Genomic DNA, 26,993 nt, shown 5'->3' with positions numbered 1-26,993 from the left:
ACAGAGTCTCACTCTGTTGCCCAGGCTGACATGCAGTGGTGCGATCTCGGCTCACCATAACTTCCGCCTCTTGGGTTCAAGTGATTCTCCTGCTTCAGCCTCCTGAGTAGCTGGGATTACAGGCCCATGCCATTACACTTGGCTAGTTTTTGTATTTTTAGTAGGGACTGGATTTCGCCATGTTGGCCAGGCTGGTGTCGAACTCCTGACCTCAGGTGATCCACTCACCTCAGTCTCCTAAAGTGTTGGGATTACAGGCATATGCCACTGTGCCTGGCCTTCTGCCAGGTTTTATGGGTGATACAAAGATAATGAAAGAACAGTTCTAGCTAGGTATGGTGGTGTATACCTACTACTTGGGAGGTTGAGGCAGGAAAATCACTTGAGCCCAGGAATTCAAGACAAGCCTGGGCAACATAGAAAGCTCATGTCTTAAAAAAATTGTTTTTTTAAAAAAGAATAGTACCAACTCTTGAAGAGCTTGTAGTCTACTAGGTGAATTAAGACAAATATTCAACTACCCAGAATACAGAGCAGATTGAAAAGAGCTAGTATAAAGGTCTGTGGTACTTTGAAGCACAAGTTAGAAATTAGATTTCCAGGGCAAGATAGTGAGGAGTTAGAGGCTACTGGCTACCTTCCGGGTACTGGCGACTTCTGAAAAGCCCTCACATCCTCATCTCATTGAGAAATCAGAATGCATAGCTTTCTCTGCCACATTACTGGGACCTTTGGAGTTTTCTGTCACTTTCCCTTTACATACTTTACACAGATATAATCACACAGGGACCCAGTTCTTTGAAATTAGGAAAATGAGACCGCTGAGTGGGTAAGTGGTGCATGATCTATGGGCCAGATGACCTCTCTCCTACCCTCAAGCTGCCATCTTGCTCTCCCAACCTCTATTCCCATAGCCCAGGGCTCAGGTATCCTAGTCTGTAAGGGGTGGAGGTGGAGGGTGCCCCAAGGCCAGGTTGGAGGTGGGACTGAGGACTGAGCTCAGTGGTGAATTCTAACTCCCAGGATGGAGGAGGCTTGTAAACTCTGCCTCATGAGACTTCCTTTATTTGTTCTATTGTAATGCCCTCTGTCTTGGGACATTGGGAGGGTGCTATGGAATACTGGCACTAACTCCAGGAATTAACTCTTGTGCTTTGGTGCCTTCCTGTGAGGCGACTTCTCCCTTTTCCCTCTGTGCTCCTGCGTGGTTCCTAGTGTGGGGATAGGCATGCTGATGGATTGACAGACTGACCCGAGTGTGTAATTAAATAGGTTCTGAGATCCTCTGCTGTGCTCTATCCTACAGGTTAATGGAAACAGCAAAAGAAATGACGCGAGAGTCCTTGCCTATCAAATGCCTTGAAGCTGTCATCCTGGGCATGTATCCTTTAAGTTATGTATGCTTAGTTTACTGCATAAATGGTGGCTTCACAATGGGGCTGGTTGTGCCTTTAACATTGTAAATCCACAGAGATGATTATCTCCTTTGAGGAAAGTGTCAGACTCCTCTGGTTCCTCTCTTTAACTTCCACCATGGAGAAGTGAACCAAATCAATGCTTGGCTTCTTGGACCAATATTAGTCTCACCTGTGAGCTGCAGCCTCCATCAGGGCCAGCTCTCAGGCCAGTGACCTTGCAGACTCACTAATACTCACTAATCACAAGGAGAATTCTAACTTGGAGCGACTACAGAGAGTGCGTATGTGGCTGTTCTTTGCATTAATATGACATTGCAGCAGGAAAGACAGTCAAGGGGAAATGCAATCAGAGCCAAGAGTGCTAGTATCCAAACCCATCTCCAGGGAAAAGTCTTTGAAAATTCAGTGATGTGATCTCAGCTGCCTGCAACCTCCGCCTCCCAGGCTCAAGTGACCTTCTGACCTCAGCCTCCTGAGTAGCTGGGACTACAGGCACATGCCACCATGCCCGGCTAATTTTTTTTTTATTTTTGTATTTTTGGTAGAGATGGGGTTTCACCATGTTTCACCAGCAGGCTGTTCTCAAACAGCTGAGCTCAAGCGATCCGCCCACCTCAGCCTCCCGAAGTGTTGAGATTACAGGCAGGAGCCATCGCGCCTGGCCTGTCAGGAAAAATTCTAAGAGTGGCGTGTGGAGGAGACCAAACAGTGCTAGTGTATCCTGACCTGACAGGACCTCCAGCTAAAACAAGGGTCTAGCTTCTCCCAAACTTTCTGTTCCATTTTTCACCAGACTCCTGGCTCTTCAGCCTGAGAGGTATATGGTGCAGAGAAATTGTGATGGCATCAACATCTTGGTGGTGATGGCAATTGAACACGATCAGATAGAAAAGCAAAGACACTCCGAAGTCCTATGGGATGGATGCTGGAAGGGACAGTGGAAAAGGAAACACTGCAAGACAGGAGCTTGAGAGATGGTCCCAGGCAAGATCAGTTAGGTCCTTGACTGCTGTGCTGAAAATGACTGTTTTCCAAAAGGCAATGGGCAACCCAGATGAAAACTCTGAAGCAGAGGTGTGGCGTGCTTCGGTATATGCTCTAGAGATGTAGTTTTCCAAAGGACAGGCTAAAGGGCAGATTGGGGAAGGCTGAGCTGGATCAGCAAAGCCCGTTGGGAGCTGTTACATGAGGGAATGGTGAGGCTAGACTGATGGCCCTGGGGATGGGAATGGATTTCAGGGAATGTGTTTAAGAGCTATCAAGGAGATAGAATGTATAGGACTTCTAGGCCAACTAGATACAGGAGTTGATGAGGAAGGAGTCAACAGCTCCAGGTTTCTGAATTGGGCAATCGACTGCGGGATTAGCAGGAGGAATGAGAGTGGCAGAGAAAGGAGATGCTTCAATGCAGACCTGAATTAAAACAGCGCCAGTGAAGGTGGAGGGAAGAGATGGAGGCATATATCATCACCACCACTGGGGGACTGCTTAGATGGGAGGAGTTACTGGAGAACGGCAGTGACTCCATATTTCTGGCTTGCATGATAATGCCATAGTCCAAGGGAAGGACTTCAAGGAGAGGATTAGATTTAGGGAGAGGTGAGCTCAGATTTGGACATGTTAAATTTGAGGTGCCTTGTGGGATGTCGGGATGAGGTATTTGCAGTGTGGAGCTCACAGAGAAATCTGCACTGGAAATGCGAATTTAGGAGCTGTGATTAGGGGGTTGCGCTTACTGTTCAACAAGTGAGAAGAGAAAAAGATCAAAGATGAAATCAGTATTTTTTTGGTCTAGTTTGGCACAAAGAGCCCATGAAAGAGACTTAAGAAGGAAAGTCAGAGAGGTAGAAGGAAAATCAGGAGAGAAAGGAGATGGAGAAGTGAGTATAAGGACATGTGGCTCAAAATTAGACTGGGGACAGGAGGATTGATCTAGTCTGTTTTCTGGGTCTCCTGGACGTCTTTGTGGGAAGGGGAATCTCTGTGTCTTTCTGCAGCCTGTGGAAACACTTGCAGGCCTGATCTGAAACAAGATTGACCACAGGTGCCTTGGCTGACATTTGAAAAATGGAAACTTGAACCTTACTGAGGCCCCTCTCCAACCCTCCTGTCATCCTCCTCCCAGTTTCCCACAAAGGAGATGAGACATGTGCCTGGGGAACCCAGCAGGAGGCTGGGAATGAGGGTCAGGGCAGCAGATGGCTCAGGGCCCCAACTCTTTAGTGGCAGGAGTCAGCCACAGCTGTTCAGCGAAGCCTCCTGCAAGTTTAATGGAGGCAGACAATTGGCTGGGGATGCGCTGGTGGACGAGATCAACGAAGGGGAACACAAGCCCAGGCCCTTCATGGGGTGGACAAGCTAACTTCAGACTCTTTGTTGAGGTGTGTCTGAGTGCCTCTGGATTTAGGTCATTGAAATGACCACCTCCCTTACACAATAGTCTCATCCCTGCACAATTTTATACATTCGAACATCATGCCATTGGAATCACCCACAACCTTTTGGAATTGTGGGGATAGACCCAGGAACAGCCTTTGAGCCTGTCCAAATCAGAGACAGTGTGCTGGTGGTTTTCCTTTGTTCTTATCCTTCTGACATTTCAGAAAAGTGTGGGAAGGTGGAGAGCTTCAGTTCACACTGCTGAACTCAGGGAAATTTGACTCTTGCACACAGACAGGAAACACAGACCTGAAATCATCTTCTTTTTTTTTTTTTTTTTTTTTTTTTGAGACGGAGTCTTGCTCTGTGATCCAGGCTGGAGTGCAGTGGCGCGATCTCGGCTCACTGCAATCTCCACCTCCTGGGTTCAAGCGATTCTCCTGCCTCAGCCTCCCAAGTACCTGGGATTACAGGCGTGTGCCACCAACCCCGGCTAATTTTTTGTATTTTTAGTAGAGATAAGGTTTCACCATGTTGACCAGGCTGATCTCGAACTCCTGACCTCAGGTGATCTGCCCGCCTCAGCCTCCCAAACAGACCTGGATTCTAAAGGTTACAGCATCTTTGTCTTTTTGCGCCGGTCAGCATCCCTGGGTCCTGCTTTCCACTCGGGGATAGTGAAGGTTATGAATGGGGTCATCCGTCTGTGTCTCCCACAGGCCCTTCTGCAGGTCCTGGCTCAACAACTTTGAAACTGGTTGGCTTGGCTGCTTGGACACCTGTGTCCATCGGCCTGTCCTTCCTTGCTTTCCTTGTTTTTGACTTTAGCCCAGAGTTCGGGATTCATTAGTGCTGAGCCACTTCTTTTTAACTTGCTTAAGGACATGCGCATGCTTTTACATGCATGCTAGAGAGGTAGACCTTTGCTTCCAAATTATCTTGTGAACTATGGCAGGTATTTTGGGGGACCTCACTGGCCATGGTGGGGCTTGCTGGTGGTACTAAAGCACTGTGGTTTATTAAAGTAACAGGTTCATTATGAGAGGCAGGTTAGGAATAGCCCCAGGAGGCTGGATGCTGGAAAGATGATCCCGGGTTTGGCACTGCTGCTCCCACTTCCCTGGAAAAGCTCAGGTTACTTCCCTGCCTGCCTCCATACTACCTCGCCACCTCCCTCTCCATTCCCAGTTGCTCCAGGTCCCAAGGCTTTTCCAATTGACGTCATGATGGGACAAATCCTCGAAATCAGTGACTCATGACACGAGGGACTGGTGCTCTCTCTTGTCTCCTCCCCACTTCTCCACCTGGCTGACTACTTATCCTGTAAGACGAATTCCAGTGTTACCCTGCTGAGGCCCCTCCTCTGTCTACCCAGAGGTTGCTGGGCTTGCCTTTCTTATAGCACACATCACATTGTGTTTTGGTTTTTATTGTGGTAAAATATTTATAACATAATTTACCATTTTAACCATTTTTAAGTGCACAATTCAGTGACATTAAGTACATTCATAATGCTCTGCAAAATGACCACCATTCTGACCAGGCGCGGTGGCTTGCTCCTGTAATCCCAACACTTTGGGAGGCTGAGGAGGGCGGATCACCTGAGGTCAGGAGTTTGAGACCAGCCTGGTCAACATTGTGAAGCCCTGTCTTTACTAAAAATACAAAAATTAGCCGGGTATGGTGGCGGGCACCTGTAATTCCAGCTACTCAGGAGGCTGAGGTAGGAGAATTGCTCGAACTTGGGAGGCAGAGGCTGCAGTGAGCTGAGATCGCGCCACTGCACTCCAGCTTGAGTGACAGCGTGAGACTCTGTCTCAAAAAAAAGAAAGAAAGAAAGAAAGAGAGAGAGAGAGAGAAAGAAAGCAAGAGAGAAAGAAAGAAAGAAAGGCCACCATTCCTCCCCAGAAATGAAACCCCATACCCGGTAAACAGCACTCCCCAGTTTCCTCCCTCCAGCCCCTGCCCACCACCGTTCTACTCTCTGTCTCTGCACTTGCTACTTCAGGTACCTCAGATGAACGGAATCATACCATATTTGTCCTTTTGTATTTGGTTGATTTCACTCAGCATGTCTTCAAGACTCATCCTGCCCATTGCAGAATTTCCTTCCCTTATGAGGCTGAATAAATTCTATGGCATGTATACACTATATTTTGTTCATGTCTTTATCCATCGATGGATATTTGGGTTGCTTCCACCTTCTAGCTGTTGCAAATAATGCTGTTCAGAGCATGGGTGTACAAATATCTGTTGGGGTTGCTGCTTTCAATTCTTTTGGGTATGCACCCAGAAGTGGAATTGCCAGGTCCTAGGGTACTCCTGTTGAATTATTTGAAGAATTGCCATACTGATTTCATTGTGTGCATTCTGAGTCCATCTCCCACCAGACCTCTGGGGAAGGGTTGTGTTCTTATCTTTGGCTCCATAGCCCTACCTGGCAGGCTGTCGGGCACAGCAGACACTCAGGGTTAAGTGTTTGTTACACTGACTTAAGCAGCTAAGGAATGCCCTTGTTCCAGCCCCAGAGAACTTGCCCCAGAAAGCAGCTAGGAATTTACGTAAGAGGACTCAGAAGGATGTGATTTCACTCCCTAACTGCCAATTGATCTCACATGATAAAGTGAAGAGAAAGCAGCTACAAAACATTTTTAGAGAGTGGAGCCATCCGTGACTAAACCGAGGGCAGAGGGTGAGGCTGCTGCCAGTGCTGTGGATGGGTTCTGTCGGCATCCTTCCCTTCAGGACACCTGGATTAGCTCTGCACCGAGAGCAGTCCTTTTAAGTGTAAGGCAGTGCGCATCCACAACCTAAGGTTCATTCTTTCTGTAAACATTAAACAAGCCCGTCTGTGTACCAGGCCAGTGCTGTGCCCAGGGAATGCCAGGATGTGAGACACAAGCCCTGCCCTCACAATTGCAACACAGGATGGGTAAGCACCAAGTGCCATGAGGGCTCTTGTGTGTTTTGGAAAGATGATCCCAGGCTTGGTGCTGCGGCTCCCCCTTCCCTGGAAAAGCTCAGGTTATACTCCCCTGCCTGCATTCACACTTCCCTGCCACCTCCCTCTGCATTCCCAATGGCTCCAGGTCCAAAGGATTTACCAATTGACTTGGGGCGGGGCAGGGAGCAAGAATACCTAAACTAGGACGAGGAAGGTCAGGGAGGCATGACACCCAGGAAGGGAGAAGGGATGGTCATGAGGCTGTTCCAGGCCGGGATGCAGCCTGTGTGAGTCCTGGGAGCAGAGGAAAAAGTGCCTTGTTTTGTTTTGCAGGTATGTAATTACTGAAGAAAATGACAAGTTTTTCTTTTTGTCTCATATTAACTTGGTTTGGATATACAACATATAGTAGATAGTTAAAGATAACAAGCGAATGGTTTATAAAAGGATTAGTCCGGAAAAGTTAGATGTGGGCCTGCGCAGAGGCAGGGGGATGGACTCACTGACCCCTATGAGACACTTTCCCTTCCTGTGCATCCAGGCTCCGAATTTTCAAGGCCTCCTTTCTCTTCCTTGACTCGGATTGTCTAAGCTACTTAACCAATGGACAGCCTTCCATCGAGCGGTTCCCCATCAGCTTTAAAACCTACTTCTCAGGAAACTACTTTCATCACGTTGTGCTGGGGATTTACTGTAACGGCCGCTATGGCTCACTGGGTATGAGCCGCAGGGCTGAGCTGATGGACAAGCCATTGACTTTTCGGACTCTGAGTGACCTCATCTTTGACTTTGAGGACTCCTACAAGAAATACCTACACACAGTCAAGAAGGTCAAGATTGGACTATACGTCCCCCATGAGCCTCATAGCTTCCAGCCCATTGAGTGGAAGCAGCTGGTCCTCAACGTCTCAAAGATGCTGAGGGCTGACATAAGGAAGGAGCTGGAGAAATACGCCAGGGACATGAGAATGAAGGTGGGTGCTGGGAAGACAAGGAAGCCATGCAGGAGAGCTCTTTTCCCATTCCTTTCTCTCTGCCTCTTGCTCCAGGCCTCATTTTTCTAGGATGGTCAAACATTTCTTGAGGTTAAAGTCTCTCTTTGCACGTACTACTGCAAAGAAAACCATATAAAATCAGTTTAGATGTGACATTTAAAATAATGTCTTGTCCTGCAATTCCTTCTATGAAATCAGATCTAAAGTGTTAGTCATTTTATACTGAAGCTCTAGTTTGTTCTGTTTTGTTGATGTAATAGGGTGACCAATTGTTCCAGTGTGCCTGGAACTGCGGGCCTTCCCAGGACAAGAGATTTCCAGTATTAAAACCTGGAAAACATTACATGCTGGCCTTATATAGACTATACTCATACGTCCCTCTTCCCTCTCTCAGTTTTACCTCCAAAGTGATGTGATTCTCGCTTGTCCATGTCCCTCCAGGGCTTGTGCAGTCACTAAGAGAAAAGGATTATGCTGACTTCAGGCCTGGCTATGTTTAGCACTGGTGGACTTGTCATGTTCAGTCTGCAGGACCTGGAGTGACGATTCCTGATCAATTAAAACCATTCTGTCATATGTGTGGGATGGGAGCATCAGAGGAAGAACAAGCTGGTTTCTGGGGCAATGTAGATGGGACTTTGCCTTCATGAGGAGAGGAACTTGCCAAGCAGATACACACAGCCCCGGTGTGGGGGCTGAGGCACTGGGCCGTGTTCCTCTCTCCACATGGCACGGGGCACAATGTGACCATCTGTATATCCGTCTTAGAAGTGGTGCCCTTGCTGCTTGACAGTACAGGACGAGAGAGGAACGTGTGTGTCTCCAGCCTCCTTTTTTTAGAAATCTTCCTGCTCAGTGCTTTCTAATCCATGGCGTCATGATTGGGCTGGGGGTGTGGGATGCGGTGCTGGAAGAAGACGTGGGGCTGGAGATCCTTTAGGAACCAGGGTGATTAACTCCTCACATCTCCTTCAGATCCTGAAACCTGCAAGTGCCCACTCTCCGACCCAAGTGAGAAGCCGGGGAAAATCCCTGTCCCCCAGAAGAAGACAGGCAAGCCCCCCGAGGAGGCTCGGCAGGCGAGACAAGTCGTGAGTAATATTTCCTCTTCCCCAACTCAAAGCCCAACACACACATTCAAGGGGTTGTCCAGGCCCATGGGGACAAAGCTGTGTCTTGGGCCCAGCATTTGAACCAGACAGCAATCTCCAAGAGGACTGCCCCTCATTCAGGGGACGTCTATGGAAAAGGATCCGCTGTGCACATCACCCCCATTGCCACTTCTCTGCTATCAGTTGCACACACAAATGGAGGGATAAGTCCTAGGCAGAATGAGGTGAAGAATAGCCTGAAATGCAGGCAGCCCGGAGGGAACTTCGGACTTAGAATTAGGAAACCTGGGGCTGGAACCGGCTCAGCTGCTTGGGGATGTCTTTGTTATCTTTCTGGGCATAAGTTTTTCTCACCCATAAAATGAGATTGTTAGAATTTATGAACTTTCCTAAAATTCTGTAGTCCTCTGTACCCAGCAGAAAGTGTGATAACCATCAGTAGACGGTGGCGTCAGAAACACCCACCCGCTCATCTTCTTCCTTGGCTAACTCTACCCTCTCCGTTTCAGCCCTGAGGCCAGTGATCCCACGTCTACTTCTTAGGTCAAAATAACCCACTTAAGCAATGACAGATTGGAGATGCTGGGGATGCCCAAATTCACCAGTGATTATCTGCTGGCAAATATTTGAACGATAGCCATCCTGGGAAAAAGCACTGCTTTTCTAACAGTAGCAGCATGCTGTGTCACCCAGCCTCTTGCCATGCTGGGACCATGTGGCGCAGAGCACAGAGGGGCTTGGTTGAATCCCAACTCTGTCACATGTTAGTTGTGCAGCTGGGCACATCCTTCCTCCTCAGGGAGCCTTGGTTTCCTCATCCATGAAAGAATATCAAAATGCTCTCCTCGCCTATCTGACAGGGTGGTTTGTGAAGATCCAGGTAGATGATGTAACGAGAGTGACTTGTCAACAGTGAACTGTGTTCACACAAGCACATTATCATCGCCACATCAATCCTGTACAGTGAGCAGGGAACATTTTACAAGTTTTGTTTTCAGGTGAAGAAACCAGGACCCAAAAAGGGCTTGTTATCTTGTAAGTTCTGTAGCTGGTCAGTGGGAAGTGGGGCTGAAACCCAGGTCATCTGATTCTGGGAGGTGGCAGGGCAGAGTCGGGGAGGGTTCTGTTTTCAGAAGAACAGGACGGGACGAAGTACTTTCATTTCCAAGGATGGTTTTTTACTTGCCCCATTCCACATCCTAAAGCCAGTCCTGGGTTCAGCAGGTACTGCCATGAGGGCCTTGGTGACAATGGCTGTCGTTCTGGGCTGGAAAGGAGGGTGTGAAGCAGTGAGAGGTCACGTGTTCCCGGTAGCAAGAGAGGCTGAAGATGAGAATGGCTTCGGCATTGGTTTGCCCTTGTAGGGAGCAGGATGGCTTCCGACCTTTCACACATGGCCTCCTGACCCCAATCCTCCCCCTGATGCTGGCCACTGCCCTTGACCCTTCACCCTAACCTTAGCCCTTTCTCTCTCTCTGTCTCTCGCTTTGATTCAAACATCCATTAATTGCTGTCGCTGCACAAAGTAGGTTGTCTCAGAGGACTATGAACATAGAAACCCTTCCCAGAGGGCCATTTAGCATAGAGTGAGTGATCCAGCAATAGCAAGTTGCTCATAAAACAACTGATTTTGTCTGATTTATTATCTGTTTTGCCCAAGGAGGGCTGAGTCATTCCCTGAGGAGCTCCCAGTCTTCAGGAAATGTCGAGCAGTCTATAAAAGCCTGCCCTTCCCTTTAGATTCTAGAATCTAGAGCATATGAAGGCCCAAGCATTCCGCCTGGCCATGGATTCCTGCACAGAATGGCAGCTATTGATTTTGAAGACTAGTCCTGGTGGATCCATTTTACTCGGATCCACAGGGACATTGCATTCACAGGGCCATGTTGAGTTTTTAACCAGGAAATGTGACCATAAATGCGAGGGGATGGTAAAGATCCTAGAAACCATGGTAACAGGATGATGTCAGGAGTCAGGAGGTGGTGGTGGCTGTTTGGGAAATGTGGAGGAAGGAGCGTTTGAGTTTGGATGATGGAATGTGGAGTGCATCTTTGACATCAGGGGAGTTGCTGAAAATGCAGACCTGGAGTTTGAGGAAGCTGGGGGATAAAGGTCGTATTGGAGCCATCTACTTAGAATTGCCAGTTGAAATGACAGCCGGATAAGTCTGTGAGCAAAGAAAGTAGAGAAAAAAGAAATGGCTGGACGTGGTGGTTCATGCCTGTAATCCCAACACTTTGGGAGGCTAAGGAGAGATAATTGCTTGAGCCCAGGCGTTTGAGACCAGCATGCCTATGCCACATAGGGAGACCCTGTCTTTACAACAACAACAGATTAGCCAGGCATGGTGATGCATGCCTGTAGTCTCAGCTTCTTGGGAGGCTGAGATGGGAGGATCTCTTGAGCCTGGCAATTCAAGCCTGGATAGTGCCATTGCACTCCAGTCTGGGCGAAGGAGTGAGGCCCTCTAAAAAAAAAAAAAAAAAAAAAGAAGATGATGAGGCCCTGAGGAAGCCCAAGAAAAAGAGGCAGAACAGAAGATGGAAAAGGAACAGTCAGAGAGGGAGAGGATGGATCAGGACTGTGAGCGCACCTGCGCCTGCAGAGGACAGCTGTCAGAGTGCAAAGCTACCGTGAGTGCAAAGCTACCTTCTGGTGTTGGGGCACCACTTGCCCTCTGCCCTCCTGCCCATCTGGCACACCAGAGTGGGCTGGGAATGAGGAGAAAGACCAGGGAAAGGGAGTGGTCACCTGAGGTCAGGAAGGAAGACCTGCAGGAAGAGGGCGACTCTCCTCCTGCCTCGCATGCCCCGGAGTCGACCCCAGCCCCACTGGGGGAAGCACAGGAGCACAGAGGTGATGACTCATGGCTCAGCAGTGAAAACATAAACTTTTCAAAAACGATGAGAAGTGGCTGCAATAAGGTGAGGAGGAGTGGGTTTCAAGGGGGAGGGGGGAAAGTAGTGGGGGAAGGAGAAGCGCTATGGACTGGGGTGACATTTAGAGAGGCAGTGTTGAGAGGGCTGAGGGGCTGGAACCAGCCTGGGAAAGGGAGTGAGAATGAGAGCTGATGGAGCTGATGCAGGCCAGGATTCGTTTTTCAAGAAGGAGCCCTGAACAGAGATGCAGCAACCTGATTTCTGACTCCAACTCTGCATGAACCAGCTTGTGGCTTTGAGCAAGCTGCTTCTCTGTGCCTCACCTGTGTAAGGGGACAGGGGACTTAGAGCAGATTGTTCTAGGTAGTTTGTAAACTCTGTAGAGTTCCCCTGGGGCTTTTGTCTTTCTAGAATTGGAAGAGACCAGAGTGTCTTTGGACACATAGAGGAAATAACCAGGAGAAAGAAATGAATGTTCAAGAACAAAGGGATTAATGGAGCAAGATATATGAGCAGCTGGGGTCAGAGGGGATGGAAGGCTACAGAGAGGGCTTAGAAGGTGGTGGGTGGGGGAGAGGGTAGGAGCAAAGGAAGGGGGGACATTAGGGAGAGCTTGACATACATGAGGAGGTAGAAGTTGAAGGACTGTACCTTAAGTGGCCTTTATCCTGCCGTGAAGGAGTTGAAGAAAGGGCCCAGCTGAGGACAGATAGATAGGTCCTGCCGTCCTGTTCTCAACTCTGAGTGTGCACCAGCATCACCTGGAGGGTCTGTTGAAACAGAAGACTGCTGGACCTCTTTCCCAGAGCTTCTGAGTCAGCAGATGTAGGATGGAGCCTGAGAACCTGTGTTTCGAATGATGCTGATCCTGCTGGTCCGGGGACCACACTTTGACATCTACCATTTGCTTCAGCCGCAGGCCTCCCCCTGTGTTTGATGAATCAGAATGGGAAAACTGAGTTGGTGGTTGACCCTAAAAAATAACAGTCACCGGCTGAAAGTACTGGGTCTGTTGAGAGGGCCAGATAAAGCCATTGGGTGTGATTTAGGGGCTCAGCCTTGTCCAGTGTCACCTGGATCTCTGGATAATGAGGTTGTGGAGGTGAAGTTAGGGGGTCTGACCCTGCGCTGGCTCCCATGTTTGGGCTCCAGTGAAGTCATTCTGGGAGGGGCCTGCTGGTCACTCTCCTGGGGCCCAGACGGGGCCTCCGATCCTGCATCCCCTAGGCCATGCCCATACGCTAATCTCTGACTACTTTGTCACGCAGCCGAGGCAAGTGAGCACCCCTGCGCTTGCAGAGGACAGCTGTTAGACTGCGCCAGCTGTGAGTGCAAAGCTCTCCCGCTCCCCTCCTACCCCGCTGGCACATCAGACTGGACCTGGGAATGGGGAGAAAGACCAGGGGAAGGGAGTGGTCTGTCACTTGAGGTCAGGAAGGAAGACCTGCAGGAAGAGGGGAATTCTCTTCCATCACCCTCCTCCCTCCATGCCCCAAAGTCGATCCCAGCCCCCCGTGGGGAAAGCCCCAGGAGCATGGAGGTGATGGCTCATGGTTCAGTGAAATCATAAACTTTTCAAAAAAGGTGAAGAGTGACTGCCACCTGCCTCAGAATCCCCCTGACTCATGCCCCAGCCCCGGAACCCTTCCTCCCAGGTAAACATTGATTCCCAAAAGTCCTCCTTCCTAAACTGCTCCCAGTAGGTCAGAGTCTTCGGGGTTTTTTTCCCCACAGCTAGGGCCGAGTGGCCTTGGAAGAGTTTGACCATCCACAGAGCCCAGTTGGCTTGCAGGTGCCCGTGGACAATTTTGTATGCGCAAATCCAGTAAGGCCATGGTTAGTCTTGGTGGCAGAAACCCCTGCCACTTCTTTTCTCTCTCTCCAGCGCTTGGAGGTTGGGAGGGAACCCTAGAGGGCACATATCTCAGCTGAAGTTTCGAACGGATTGAGGTGTTCCAGGAGGGAAGATTCTCTCCCTAATTCCTCTGAAACCTTGACTTCTGAGTTGCAGGGCTGGGGAAGGGATTGCAGGGGCTACTGTGTAGGAGAGGGAAGAGAGGTGCGGGACGTGAGAATAAGAAGGGCTGTGAGAAGCCACAAGAACTGGAGCGCCAAGCCCCAGCTTCCCTCTCTAGATTCCAGCTCCTGCCATTCTGCCACACTCCACCCAGGGGCGGCCGCATTCCTGGAGGTATGTTTGGAGAGAGGCAGCCCCTCAGCTTCCACCCGTGGCCTTCGCCAAGCAGGCTTTTCTCCAGGTAATCTTGCTTTTGGCGAGGAAATGAGAAAGTGACAAATACGGTCTTGACCCAATCACTGCACAAACTCCGGGAATCTTACTGTAAGATGCCAGGACTAGGGTTTGGTGACTCTTGTCGCTGTGCTATTCTGTCAGCATTACATAAGGCCATCGCGTCATTTCTAAATGTGTTGGGTGTCATAAGGAAGCCTGGGAGGGGCCCAAAGGGTGGAAAATTACCATAACAGGCGAGAGGCCCATCAGCTGTGGGGTCCCAGTCCCTGTCTGCCATGGATAATTTTAGTGGCATTATATCCCCATCCACCTCCTCCCTCCAGCTGGAGCGACTTCCAGCCTTGAATTCCTCTCCATTTTTGCACTTGTCTAAATAATCCCTTTTGAAAGAAGGATCAGTGTCACTGGGTTGACAAGAATCAGCTGAGTGGGAGGGCAGGTGAAGATGACTGTGTGGCATCTGTTGGGACCAAGTTTCAAGAGGGAAACCAGGACTCCCCCACCCTTCCACCCACGGGTCCTTTCTCACACTCTGCTCCCCTGGGAGTGTTTAAAGCACCTACTACACTGAATTGTCAAGTTTTTTCCTGTGGTTTGTAAAGAGGAAGGGAGAGGGAGGTTGAGATTCATGTTTCAAAGGCCATCTGTGAACTTAAACCAACTCCTTCCCAGCCCCGGGCCTCGGAACCCTTGCAGCTGTTCACTGAGGGGTGTTCCCAGGGGTTCTCAACTGGGTCAGCTCTGGGAGAGGAGGGTTAGAAATGTGGTGGGAGGTGGAAGTTTTTGCTTCTCACATCTCGGTAAAGTGAGGAAGCTCCTTGTTAGGGCCGGGGGTCTGAGACGTAAATGCCCCGCAGAGCCCAGGACCACCCTGCCCAATAAAGAACCGTTCCACCTCAAATGCCAACAGCGCCCTCGCTGGGAAGCTTCAGCGCTCTCTGAGGTCCTTTCCATTTCTGACAGTTCATGACTCTTGGCTTGCTGCCTATGACCTGGCCCTGGGCAAATTGGAGTGAGCAGATAGCGATTTTCTGGTTTTGCAGCCAGAGTGACCATGTGGAACATTTTTCTCAATTGAGGCCAGTGTTCCTGAGGACCCATGAGAACCTCTTCATCTTCTCTCCCCTGTGTGGCTGCTTTTTCCCGCTGTCCCTCCTCCTGTTTTCTTTGCTGGTCATCTTTCTTTGCCTCCCCTTTTCTTCCTCTTTGATTTCCCTTCTTCGTCATCAATCTCTGTGGCAGTTGATGGCTCCAGTAGGCTCTGTCTGCCCTGCTGGACACCCTGGGGGTCCCAGAGGTTAGTAAGCCCTGAAAGCCCATCTCCTTTCACTGCAGGGCCTCTAGCTGGACAATGGGATTCCTGCTCCATTCTGTCAGGAAGGATTACGTATGTCCAGACATCTGGTTGAGTGAGGGCAGAGGTTGTTTTAATGAGGTCATCGAGAAAATCTGATTCCATGGTCTAATCACATTGACTGGTGCCCAAGAAGTAATTCTCCTTAGATCCCAAGTGAGAAATATCCCCAGTGGGAAAAGGAGATTTCCTTAGGGTGGAAAGTAGAGGGAATAAAACAAAACAAAACAAAAACAAAAACAAAAAACAAACAAACAAACCAAAAACACTAGGAAGGCTATGAAGGGAAAAGCTAAACCTCCAAGATGGTGAAGGGGCAGTTTCTACTCCAATGACTGCCTGGTCAGTTCCCCCAGGGAAATTCATGTGGCCCAAAGTCCCCAGGGATGCTTGATGGAATGATGGGCCTCATCAGAAAAGACCACCTCAGGCAGAGTGAGCCAGGAGCCTCTGTGAGCTCCCCAGGGTCACACAGGGTCAGACAAGGGCAGACAGGGTGAGGTTTCCTAGAGCTGAGGGGTTCTTGTCCCAGAAAGGAGAAGTGACATCAGAGCCTGGAAACTGTGCCCTGGAATCTCCAACAGTTGGCCTATGGCCAGAGTCTCCTGCCTGGGGAGAGCTCAAAGGGATGAGCACCGGCTGAAAAATCTCTTCTGGGCCGAATCCGTCTTGGCTGAGGCCTCCGTTTACATAGCAATGTCAGCTGTCTGCCCTGGCAGCTGCCAGCAGCGGTGCCTTCCATTCAGGGAAGCAAGGAATGTGAGGGAGGAGCGGACTGGCCTGGAATGAGGGTGACCGGTGTGAATGAACCTTCCTTCATCCCTGTGTCGGTCTAGCTGAGGCCATGCTGTGCCTCTGCGGCCTACCCAGATAGGCAGTGTATGCTAAATCGGGGCCTGGTCTGACCTGATTCCGGCCAGACTCCACAAGAATGGGGGCCCTGGGGTCTTTGCTTAAACTTGTAAATGCTGGGCCGAGAGCACCCCTGGTTTAATCTCTTCCACACTCTTAACATCGGGATTAGGAGTCTAACGGTAGAGTGGCACCTTTCCCACACATCCCTTCCTGGACTCCTGAGCCTGCAGGCTGTACCGCCAGTCTGGCCTTTGTATTTCTGGGTGAGGGTGAGCACCTGCCAGCACATGTGCCCAGATATGGCCCTCGGTCAGAGATGCGGAAGAGAGACTGGGTGGTTGAGGGAACCTGGCGAACTTCCTCTCCTCTTCCTATTTCTTTTCTTAAACCTCATCTCTTCCAGATACACTCCTATGCATGTTCAGCCTTGGGATGTGTTGATGTCTCCACTCCATCACTTTCTGGTTCTGAGGCTTCTTGTGGCTGCACAGATGGCACCATCTGGTCAGGCCGAGCTCTTCCTCTGCACCGAGGCTGCCTCAGAGTGTGAAGGACTTGGTGTGCAACTGTCAAAGTTGAGGTAGCAGTGGTGGAGACTAGTAGGATTTTTCACAGAATAACTTCTCTGTGGAGCCACCACCCTGCTCTCCCCAGCCTACCTCCTGCTTTGAGCAGCCTCTGTCCACCTGGCTGCGGGAATGCAGACCTGTCATTGGGGTTAAGCATAGCCTTGGGGCCAGGCCATCAAGCTTTCACCCTAGCTCACTCTGAGTCCATTCACTTCACAACAGGTGAGGCTGGGACTATCCCTGCGTGCGGATATCGTTCCTCCTGCAAAGTGAGTCAAAGGAAAGTTTTCTACTCTCTTTCCCCTAAGATAAAATGTTGCCTGAGAATCTTGAAAAAAGAAAATTCTTTCCTTTCTTTGCCTTGTTTGGAGGAGGATGGCAGGGGGGTGGGGTTGGAGAAATATATTAGTCTAAAATAATAACCCTGGATCCGATGAGAGGTTCTGGGCAAGTGCAGACCCGGCTGAATCATCATCCTAGTGCTCGTGTTTCTTAAAAATAAACCCCCTTGCAATATTCTAATTATAGCTGGGGGAGCACTTGGAAGAGGCCTCTCTACACACAATGGCTCACCCAGCTCTGGTCCTGAGATGAGCTGGCAAGGACTGAACAGCATTTCTGGCTGGGCCCCACAGGCAGGTGGCATGCTGTGATAACCTACTTCTGCCCTATGCCAGCCAAGGAAATTGCAGCCGTGGTTTCTGTAAAAGAAAAGGATTTCATCTTCTGGGCAGTTCACCAGGAATCTCAGTTTAGCTCATTTTCTGCCAATATTAGCCCTTTTCTTCTCCTGGGTTCTGGGTACTTAGTGGAAGGCCACGTGGCAGGGGTGGGGATACAGAAGAAGATGACCTAGTCCCTTTCCTTTTGAAGCACTCAAGCTGTTGATGCATTCAGCTTAATGAGTAGGCAGGTTCTCCACATGGCTTTCAGGGGTAAAGCAAACCCGCTCCAATACAGAAAATAAATGTTCTTCCTGCTTGTTAATTCTGAAAATGTTGTCATGGTAACTTGAATCCCTGGCTTAGGACTTTGTCTCTAAAATAAAATATCCCATGATGAAAGTAACAGATGATTCCCTATCAATCATCCATTTACATGTTAGTGAGAATTTGATTGATAGGTACATATTCCGCAGTGGGATTCATAGATGAATTTCCTTGGTCCCTGCTTTCAAATTGTTCACAATCTCTGAGGCAGGGGTAAGGGTTATGAATTGGCAGGATTCTTGAACAGATGTTGTCTTAGTCCATTTTGTGTTGTTGTAACAGAATACCTGAGACTGGGTCCTTTATAATGAACAGGAAATGTATGTATTGGCCCATGGTTCTGGATGCTGAGAAACCCAAGATCAAGTGGCTGACATCTGGTGAGAGCCTTCTTGTTGCCCTGTCCCATGACAGAAGGGCAAAGGAGGGAGAGAGGAAAGAGAGTAAGCACGAGTGAGCAAAGGGGCCAAACTCATTCTTTTATAAGAAACCCGCTCCTGAGAAAACAACACTAATCTATTCATGAGGGTGATGCCCCAGGATCCACACACCTCCCACTAAGCCCTGCCTCCCAACCCCACTGCACTGAGGATCGAGTTTCCAAAGGATCCACACACCTCCCACTAAGCCCTGCCTGCCAACCCCACTGGACCGAGGATCCAGTTTCCAAACCCGTGAACTTTGGGGGACACATTTAAGCCACAGCAAATGTACCAAAGAAAATGACAGAGCATACAGAGCAAGTAGTGGATTGTGACGGTAGGGAGTCAGAAAATAAGTCCTGAAGTAAGTGACATTTGGGATGGCCCTCTAAGGATGAGGAGATGTCAGGGAGAACATTCTAGACAGGAGACAGCATAAGCCAAGGTGCAGAGGCAGGAGTGGCCATGGTGTCCTTCCCAGATGCTTGGAAAGATGCTTTGAGCTGGCAGAGGAAGGGGGAAGTTTGCATTGTGGTTAAGGGTGTGGGCTCTAGATTCTGGGGACCAACTCTGGTTCCAACGCCTGCTAACTGTGTGACTTCGCTTTGAGCAAGTTCCCTACCTTTCAGTACCTCCATTTTCTCTTCTATAAAATGGACAATACCAGTATCAACCCCATGGGTTATGGTGAGGATTAATTAATCCACGGAAACCTCTTAGAACAATGCCTGGCACATCGTTAAGTGCCTGAATACATAAAAGCTATTTATAATGGTGATTTCCTGGTACCTGGAAGGCATGGGAAAACTGGTGCAAGTGCCAGGGAAAGACTAAAAAAAAGAGTCCAAAGGTTCCCAAGTTAAATTTCATCTATTTTCAAAGGTGCCAATAGCAGAACACAGGTAATGGTAGAGTGAAGTTTAAGAAACACATGAACTACAAAAAAAATTTATGGACTGAGGGGCTCCAAAGTGAGGAATTAAGGCAAGTGGCCAGAAAGTGGCTTCTTGAGGAGGTGGCAGGCCTGTGGCTAGTTAGCTACAGTGATCCCAGTGAGCCTCCATGACAGGGATGAGCAGGTGGGTTTTGTTTTCTCCCTGAGCCTACCCTGTAGGCTCTCCTGGCCACTGACTTTCCAGGATAGACTGCCCGGCACAGGACTGAGAGAGAGAACAGGTCAGTGCATATCTGGTCCAACAACTTGAAAATACTATGAAGCTAGTGTCTTATTTTCTTATATGAAGGGCAGCATATTTAGAGTTTCAGAAGGAGGAGAGGTGTGACTTGGTGTTGAGGAAGATGCCAGGCCAGGAAGGGAGCATATGTAAGAAAGCTTCAGAAACTGGGATGAGCTAACTGGTAGGTCCTACAAGGACCATGGAACGAGAGAGTCTCTTGTTAAGCACATGCACTGCTTAATTTTCAGAGACAACAGGAGATCTAAAGAGCTACCATGGCTTAGGTCCTACATAGTTTGCAGGGTTACAGGGAAGAAGACTGACTCTTAGAAGTGAGTATGACTCCTGACTTCATTTGGACTGTGGCCATTCCTCCCGAGTTAGAACTTGCTAGGAACATGTTCTCCATACTCCACACAGTAACCTTCCTCAGGTTGACTTAGCACCCACTATTAGTGGAACAGATTTGGCTAAGGTTGGGTGTAAGCTGTAGCTTAAACATAATTCACCTTTTTTTTTTTCTCTTTTTTTGAGATAGGGTCTTGCTTTGTTGCCCAGGCTGGAATGCAGTTGTGCGATCTAGGCTCACTGCAACTTCCACTTCCTGGGTTCAAGCAATCTTCCCATCTTAGCCTTCCAAGTAGCTGGGACTACAAGTGCACGTCACCACGTCTGGCTAATTTTTTTGCATTTTCTTTTTTTTTTTTGTAGAGATGGGGTTTCACCATGTTGCCCAGGCTGGTCTGAAACTCCTGGGCTCAACTGATCCTCCCTTAGCAGCCTCCCAGCTTGTAGTGCTGGTACTACAAGCATGACCCACCGCACCAGCCATGATTCACTTTTATGTAAAAGCAGCTCAACAGAGGTGGTGGAAAGGGGCTTCCTGCTGCGTTGCTATCTTTAGAACCCATCTCTTTTTTTTTTTTTTTTTTTTTTGAGACAGAATCTCACTCTGTTGTCCAGGGTAGGGTGCAGTGGCGCATCCTTGGCTCACTGCAACCTCCACTTCCCAGGTTCCAGCGATTCTGCCTCAACCTCCCAAGTAGCTGCGACTACAGGAATGCACCACATACCCGGCTGTTTTTTTTGTATTTTTAGTAGAGATGGGGTTTCACCATGTTGGTCAGGCTGGTCTCAAACTCCTGACCTCAAATGATCCACCCACCTCAGCCTCCCAAAGTGCTGGAATTACAGACCTAAGCCACTATGCCCAGCCCTAGAGATCATCTTGAGGTCCCCATTCCAGCCATCACTTCCACGTTCCCATCAGCAGGAAGAACAAAGGAAAGAAAAAGTTGAAGGGCACATACCAGTTGTCTTTTGAAGACATGTCTGCTAACTGCCACACCACACTTGCATTTAAATCTCACTGGCTACAACTTAGTCTGAGGCCATGCCTGGGTACAGGGAGGCTGGAAGATAGACTTTGTATTCAAGGCAGTTATACACCTAGCTAAAAGTCAGGGATGGGAGACGGGGGTGTTTACTAAAGAAGGGAAGAGTGAATGTGGAAGGGCAACTAATAGACGCTGCCACACACAGATTGTTAGATAAATCAGTTATGAAAATCATCTAATACAAATGTAGTTTATATTTGGGTAAGAAATATATGCTTGGCTGGGCGCGGTGGCTCAAGCCTGTAATCCCAGCACTTTGGGAGGCCAAGACGGGCGGATCACGAGGTCAGGAGATCAAGACCATCCTGGCTAACAAGGTGAAACCCCATCTCTACTAAAAAATACAAAAAACTAGCCGGGCGAGGTAGCGGGTGCCTGTAGTCCCAGCTACTCGGGAGGCTGAGGCAGGAGAATGGCGTAAACCCGGGAGGCAGAGCTTGTAGTGAGCTGAGATCAGGCCACTGCACTCCAGCCTGGGTGACAGAGCCAGACTCCGTCTCAAAAAAAAAAAAAAAAAAAAAAAGAAAGAAACATATGCTTACCTAGTTACAAAACCAGGAACGCTAGTGTGGAAATAGTTTTACTAGCTCTAGGAAATGACCCGCATTTAATCTTTTTCTAAAGCAAGGAATGTATAGGTACTGCAGGTTTATCCTTTTGCCATATCCTGCAAGCAAATTGAATTTTTGATTGCTGAATTTTCTACAAGTGGGGCACACTGCGGAGAAATGATTTACTTTTCTAACCACATTTTCGTCAGGCTGATGCTAATGTATGGGGAGTCTACTTGAGAAAGTCTCAAATTAGCTATTTGTAAAGATGACACCACCTCAGGCAAGGAGACAAAATGGAGGCTTCACTTCAGGCTTTATGAGAGAACCAGATGCATATGGACTCATTAAACCTGACTTGTGTGTAAGAACCCTGGTTCTCTCCACATTAGTGGGCTGAGGGCTAGGGTTGGAATATAAGTTTGAATCCCCAAGCAAATGTGTGTTCCTTTTCCTGTCAACCCAAGAATGGTCCTCATAGTGTCCTCTGGGGCCCACTCCTCCAGGCCTGTAGTAGTGGCTTTGTTTAGGGGAATGGCTAATCTCCAGGGCATGCAGAGGCTGGAGGACACCATCCCCTGAAGGCCAAAAGCCTTGAACTCTGATACAATGAGCTGGAGTCTACACACTGAAGTGTAGGGATTTCTACTGGCAGTCAGCTGTGTTAATTAGCATCATGTGTATGTCCCAGGCACCATGGGGAGACACACAAAGAAATAAGAGGCATAATTCCTGATCGATAAAGGAGGGGACATGGTCAAGCTAAGAAATAAGGCTCATGCAACAGATAAGTGAGGTTACAAGTTATTTGAGTAGGGCCTAGTCAGGGACGGTTTCTTGACCACCTTGAGTAGTCAGGTTTCAGAAGGGATGATCAGACTGTTGATGACTGTTCCTCCCCATCTGAGAGAGAGAGAAAGAGAGAGAGAGAAAGAGAGAGAGAGAGACAGAGAGAGAGTAGTGGAATTGCTGGCAGAGATTAATGCCATTTACTGAGCTGTGCTTTAGATAGAAGCTAGCTGATTTCTAGTTCTATCAACATTGAATTAATTGGACCACTTTTATGCCAGGGAAAAACCATTAGCTGTTAGGAAATCTTTCAAGGGCATCAACTAAGAAAGCTTCTAACAATTACGTTTTCTTTTTGGTCTTTTTTTTTTTAAATACTTAAGAACAAGGTTTCGCAGGGTGCAGTGGCTCATGCCTGTAATCCCAGCATTGTGGCAGGCCGAGGCGGGGAGATCACCTGAGGTCAGGAGTTCAAGACCAGCCTGACCAACATGGTGAAACCCAGTGTCTACCAAAAATACAAAATTGGCCAGGTGTGGTGGCACGTGCCTGTAATCCCAGCTACTCGGGAGGCTGAGGCAGCAGAATCGCTTGAACCGGGGAGGCAGAGGTTGCAGTGAGCCAAGATTGTTCCACTGCACTCCAGCCTGGGCAACAAGGGCAAAACTCCGTCTCAAAAAAACAAAAACAAAAACCGACGTTCATGTGTAACCTAAACATGTCTTTTTCTTGCAAAAATGGATGTGAAACTTTTGAATTAGAACTCACTAGCCATACTGAACATCCTAATCTTGATTCATCTCAGTTCTCTCTTATCCAAGGTGAGAAGAGGCTCATTAAGAAATGGAAAAGTTGTAAGACACATTGTGAGATTGTTTAGGCATAGTTGTATTTTGGAAGTCATTTAGGATGCATCTTTAATGAAGACAGATGATGTGCTACTGAATGTTGTATTTCCCAGCTTGACGTACTTTCTCACATGACTTTGCATAATTGCTTAGTTGTAGTTTTATGTTGGAAGTGACTTTAGCATGTTTTTAGGGGAGAGGTGTTTCACCACTGAGTGTTTCCACACTGACATGCTTTTTCAGATGAATCCTAAGATTCACCTTGATTTTATACATTTAAGCCTGGAACATTAACCCTCTCCCTGGGAATGTGAGTCGTCTTTGATTCCTTGGCTTTCTCCAGGGCACATACACTAGGAAGCCAATGTTTCAAGGAGAATTCGACTCCGATTGTTGGCTCTACTGTAGTGTATGTGACTTTTAGATCCTTGCAAGGTTCAAGGGTATTGGGTTTCAAAAGTTTTAGTGTGACCAAATTCAGGCTTAAAGCTGCAAAAGCTCATTCAACACTCTGAAAACTCTCCTGAACTCTACACTGAAAGTCTGTTAAAATGTTCCTTAAAACCTTTAGAGGTGGACTTAAGAACAAGAAGTAGAGTTGTGAGCTAAGACTGGCAGGTTGGGGGAATGGGAGGATGAGACAAGTATCAGAAGGATTAGGAAAACCGAATAGAGGCCCTTGAAAATGCTCAGTTATCTTTCTTTGTCCCATCCTCTCTCCTCCACCATATTTCTGTCTTTTACCCTTAGGCCTGCACTGCCTGAAAAGAAGGTGGCTGATCTAAGCACTCTGAATGAAGTGGGCTATCAAATCCGAATTTAGCCAAGCCATACCGGCCAGCAAGAGGGTTTCTGTGGTGCTTCTCTCTGCACTTTACCCAGCATCTTCAGGAGGAACTGCAACTATTTATTAAGAACTTGTGAATTTTATTTTTAAGGATTCACCTGGAAATAGAATCTGAGTGGGTGGTAACCATTAGCTTTAAAAAATTCACTAAGAGGCACCATGAAAATGCTGAAGTAATAAACCCCACTGGGGTTGGACTATGTCCCTCACTCAAGATCTTAAGGATAACAACCATTAACTGTAGTTTTATATTTTTCCATTTACCTACTTTCTTTCACTTGCTTTGAACATTATGCCTCACCAATAGTAAATGTTCATGAAATAATCTCTTGAACTTTTGGTATAGTAAGGTAACTCAAACAGTATTACTGTCTTTTTCAGCAATAACAGAAAGCAAAAATGGGTGGGTTTTTTTTAAGCAGTTAATATTACCTCAGCATTTTGACATCAGATATGCAAACTTAATGGCGTTTTGTTTTTTTATATTCTATTTATATTCTTTCCCCAGTATTTCCCATGGGGATCTCCACAAGCTTGAAGTTTTTTCCTGGTGCACACACATGATGAGATTTAAGGTATTATATGCAAGTGTTTTACTAAAAAGCACTGAAATTCTTCTGGCAATACAAGAACCATTTTCAGGATCTTGGAGTTACTTCCTTCTTAATCTTTCTTAAAGCATTCACTGATGTTCTTTCAAAATGAAACAAAAATATCACATTGAGAAGCTAGTCTATGTTCTGTCACTAACATTTAAACTTTGCAGACTCTAGCAAAAAGCACAAGAGGTCATGTACTATTATACAAATTTAGCAGTACTGGATTACCTCTGGACACTAACACACTCAGGCAAAGAAACCAGGAGTGATGATCAGGTCTTCAGAACCAAAAAACCTTTCTATTCACATTTCATCTGATTTTTAAACTGAAGCAGGCTTTGATTCTTCTGAAGGATGCAAAGAATCAAACTAAAGGAGGACTCACTGTTGTTAAAGATGTGTTCTGATGTCTTATATTAAGACCAAATGTGACATAATGTGATTATCTTCCAGTACTTTGCTTTTACCTACCACTTCATGACATTTTAGGAATGAGTATTGGAAAATATAACGAATTAGAAAAGCAGCACTTTTTTTTTTTAATGGAGAAGTCTTCGGTCCAGTGTTACACCTTATAGTGTGATTCAGTCCCTAAGCACGGAATGAATGTCTGGCCTGCATATGGTAGTTACGGTGTAACCTCTGGCTGCAGACCACAGAGGACAACCCTAACAGCATAGTCTTGTATGGTATAAATATCAAGAGTACAGCTTCGATTTCATTTGCTTTATCTTAGCAACAATGCCAACTCAGGAGACCAGACGGCCGATTTCAGTGAAGTCTGGTAGTCAACAGATGTTATTTCAGTCTCAGTGCATGTCTTCTGGCTTTCTTTGACTGAAGGTGTCTATAGGAAGGAAGTTAAAAAAATATATCCTCATTGAGATTCTTTACCAATTCTTTACAAGATTTCTGGGGGTGATAGGGAAAGCAAAAGGACTTCATCCTTTAGCTATGTGCACAAGAGCTTACTTTACCCTAATAATACCTTTTATTATTAATGAAAAGTACTGTTTTCTTAAAAAAAGAAGTCTAATGTCATGTAGATGAACAAGACCAAGGATACATCTCCATTAGATTAAAATGTAGCACAGGGTTAAAAATTCTCAGTTTAATCTCTTTAAGAACAGTATTATCAGAGTTTAAAATGAGTTATCTCTGTCTATCTTCACACAGCAAACCCATTTGCAGCCTCTTGGTCACATGTATTCAGATGTTTGAAATAGTGAATCATTTCATTTTCATTCTAAAACAATACTGACTTAAACATATACCTTCTGTTTGTCAATCTGAAACTTGCTTACATCTAGTATGTACACCTCTTATAACACTGCATCCATTCTAAGAGTTGGAATTTATTTTTGCCCAAGTATTAAGTACTGTTACATCTAAAATACAGAATGTCAAATGGTTGCATAGCTTGTTTCCCACAACAAGGAGGAAAATAGGAATACAAACTCTGTAATATGCTGATATAGAAGCCTTAGAACTGCCAACTGGCTTGATGGTTCAATTAGTAAGCTAATTTCTCCCACACCCGCTCCCGCCCCAAAGCAAGGTTTAGTCACACAAACATGAAAGTACATTTAAAATGTCCTTAGTTGTCATCCTACTTTTATTGCCTATGGAATATGCTAATTTCTTAAAAAAAAAATGGGAAATGCACCAAACCCCTAAATTCTAGTGCAATAATTTAATAAAAAAAGACAAACAAACATGTTTTGTGCACCCCCCTCCCAAAGTTGATTTTAAGACTGGCTAGAATTCAAAATGTAAAAAATAAAACTGAAGTGATTTGAAATCGATTTTTAAAAGTTCTTAGTGCAAGAGAAATTTTATGTTTAAGCCATCATGGCAATATATGCAAAGTTTAAATGAATGACAGAAATCTTGATTTTAGACTGTATGTTGTGCTGTTTTGAGTACACTTTATTTCAGAAAGTGATATTTAGTATTTTCTATACACTCTGAAATCATGAGCATTTCACTTTTTCTAAGTCAATTCTTTCATAAGGATTTTATTAATAGATATTGGTAAATAGAACTTTGGAAATCTTAATTCAGAATTCTTACTATACCTGAGGCTTTTGTAAGCTATAGTTTTATGTACAACCTTGTACAGTTTTTTTGACATACAATTCAGAACTTTGTTTATTCTCTTGGACTTTGTTCTGGCCAATACATTTTTTTAAAATCTTTAAGAAGAACTGTGATTGTTTTAGTGGGTATTTTTCTAAGTAAATGAAAACTTGTATAATGGTATTTTAGAGAATGCCAGATAAGTGCATGTTTCGAGTTAATGTTTTTCTCATCACTTGTATGTTTCTAACACAGCATGGGACTTTAATAAAACCATCCTGGAAACTTAACCATTGTTTTTCTTCTAAATATGTAAGTTGCAGCTGGGCTCAGCGGCTCAAGCCTGTAATGCCAGCACTATGGAGGCTGAGGCGGGTGAATCACCTGAGGTCAGGAGTTCGAGACCAGCCTGACCAACATGGTGAAACCCCGTCTCTACTAAAAATACAAAAAATTAGCCAGGCATGGTGGCGGGCACCTGTAATCCCAAGTATTTGGGAGGCTGAAGCAGGAGAATCGCTTGAACCTGGGAGGC

General features: G+C 46.9%; 1 protein-coding gene across 8 annotated transcripts in view; it reads left to right on the top strand.

The window, feature by feature from the left end:
• VASH2 (vasohibin 2) overlaps window positions 1-26,748 on the top strand; it is a 56,162-nt gene extending 29,414 nt beyond the window's left edge. For 3 of the 8 annotated variants that reach the window (XM_017954609.3, XM_017954608.3, XM_009199032.2), the window contains 5 exons: window positions 773-829; window positions 1,307-1,381; window positions 7,334-7,715; window positions 8,712-8,827; window positions 13,863-16,973. In XM_017954609.3, coding sequence (XP_017810098.1) covers window positions 773-829; window positions 1,307-1,381; window positions 7,334-7,715; window positions 8,712-8,827; window positions 13,863-13,989 — 757 coding nt within the window. In that variant the 3' untranslated portion in view covers window positions 13,990-16,973. The other 5 variants (XM_009199036.3, XM_003918798.4, XM_009199034.4 and 2 more) reach the window with 4 other exon arrangements.
• Window positions 26,749-26,993: the final 245 nt, after the last annotated feature.

Source organism: Papio anubis, chromosome 1 (genome assembly GCF_008728515.1).
Source record: "Papio anubis isolate 15944 chromosome 1, Panubis1.0, whole genome shotgun sequence".
In the NCBI taxonomy this organism is placed as follows: Eukaryota; Metazoa; Chordata; class Mammalia; order Primates; family Cercopithecidae; genus Papio; species Papio anubis.
This window is presented reverse-complemented; position numbering and strand designations above follow the sequence as displayed.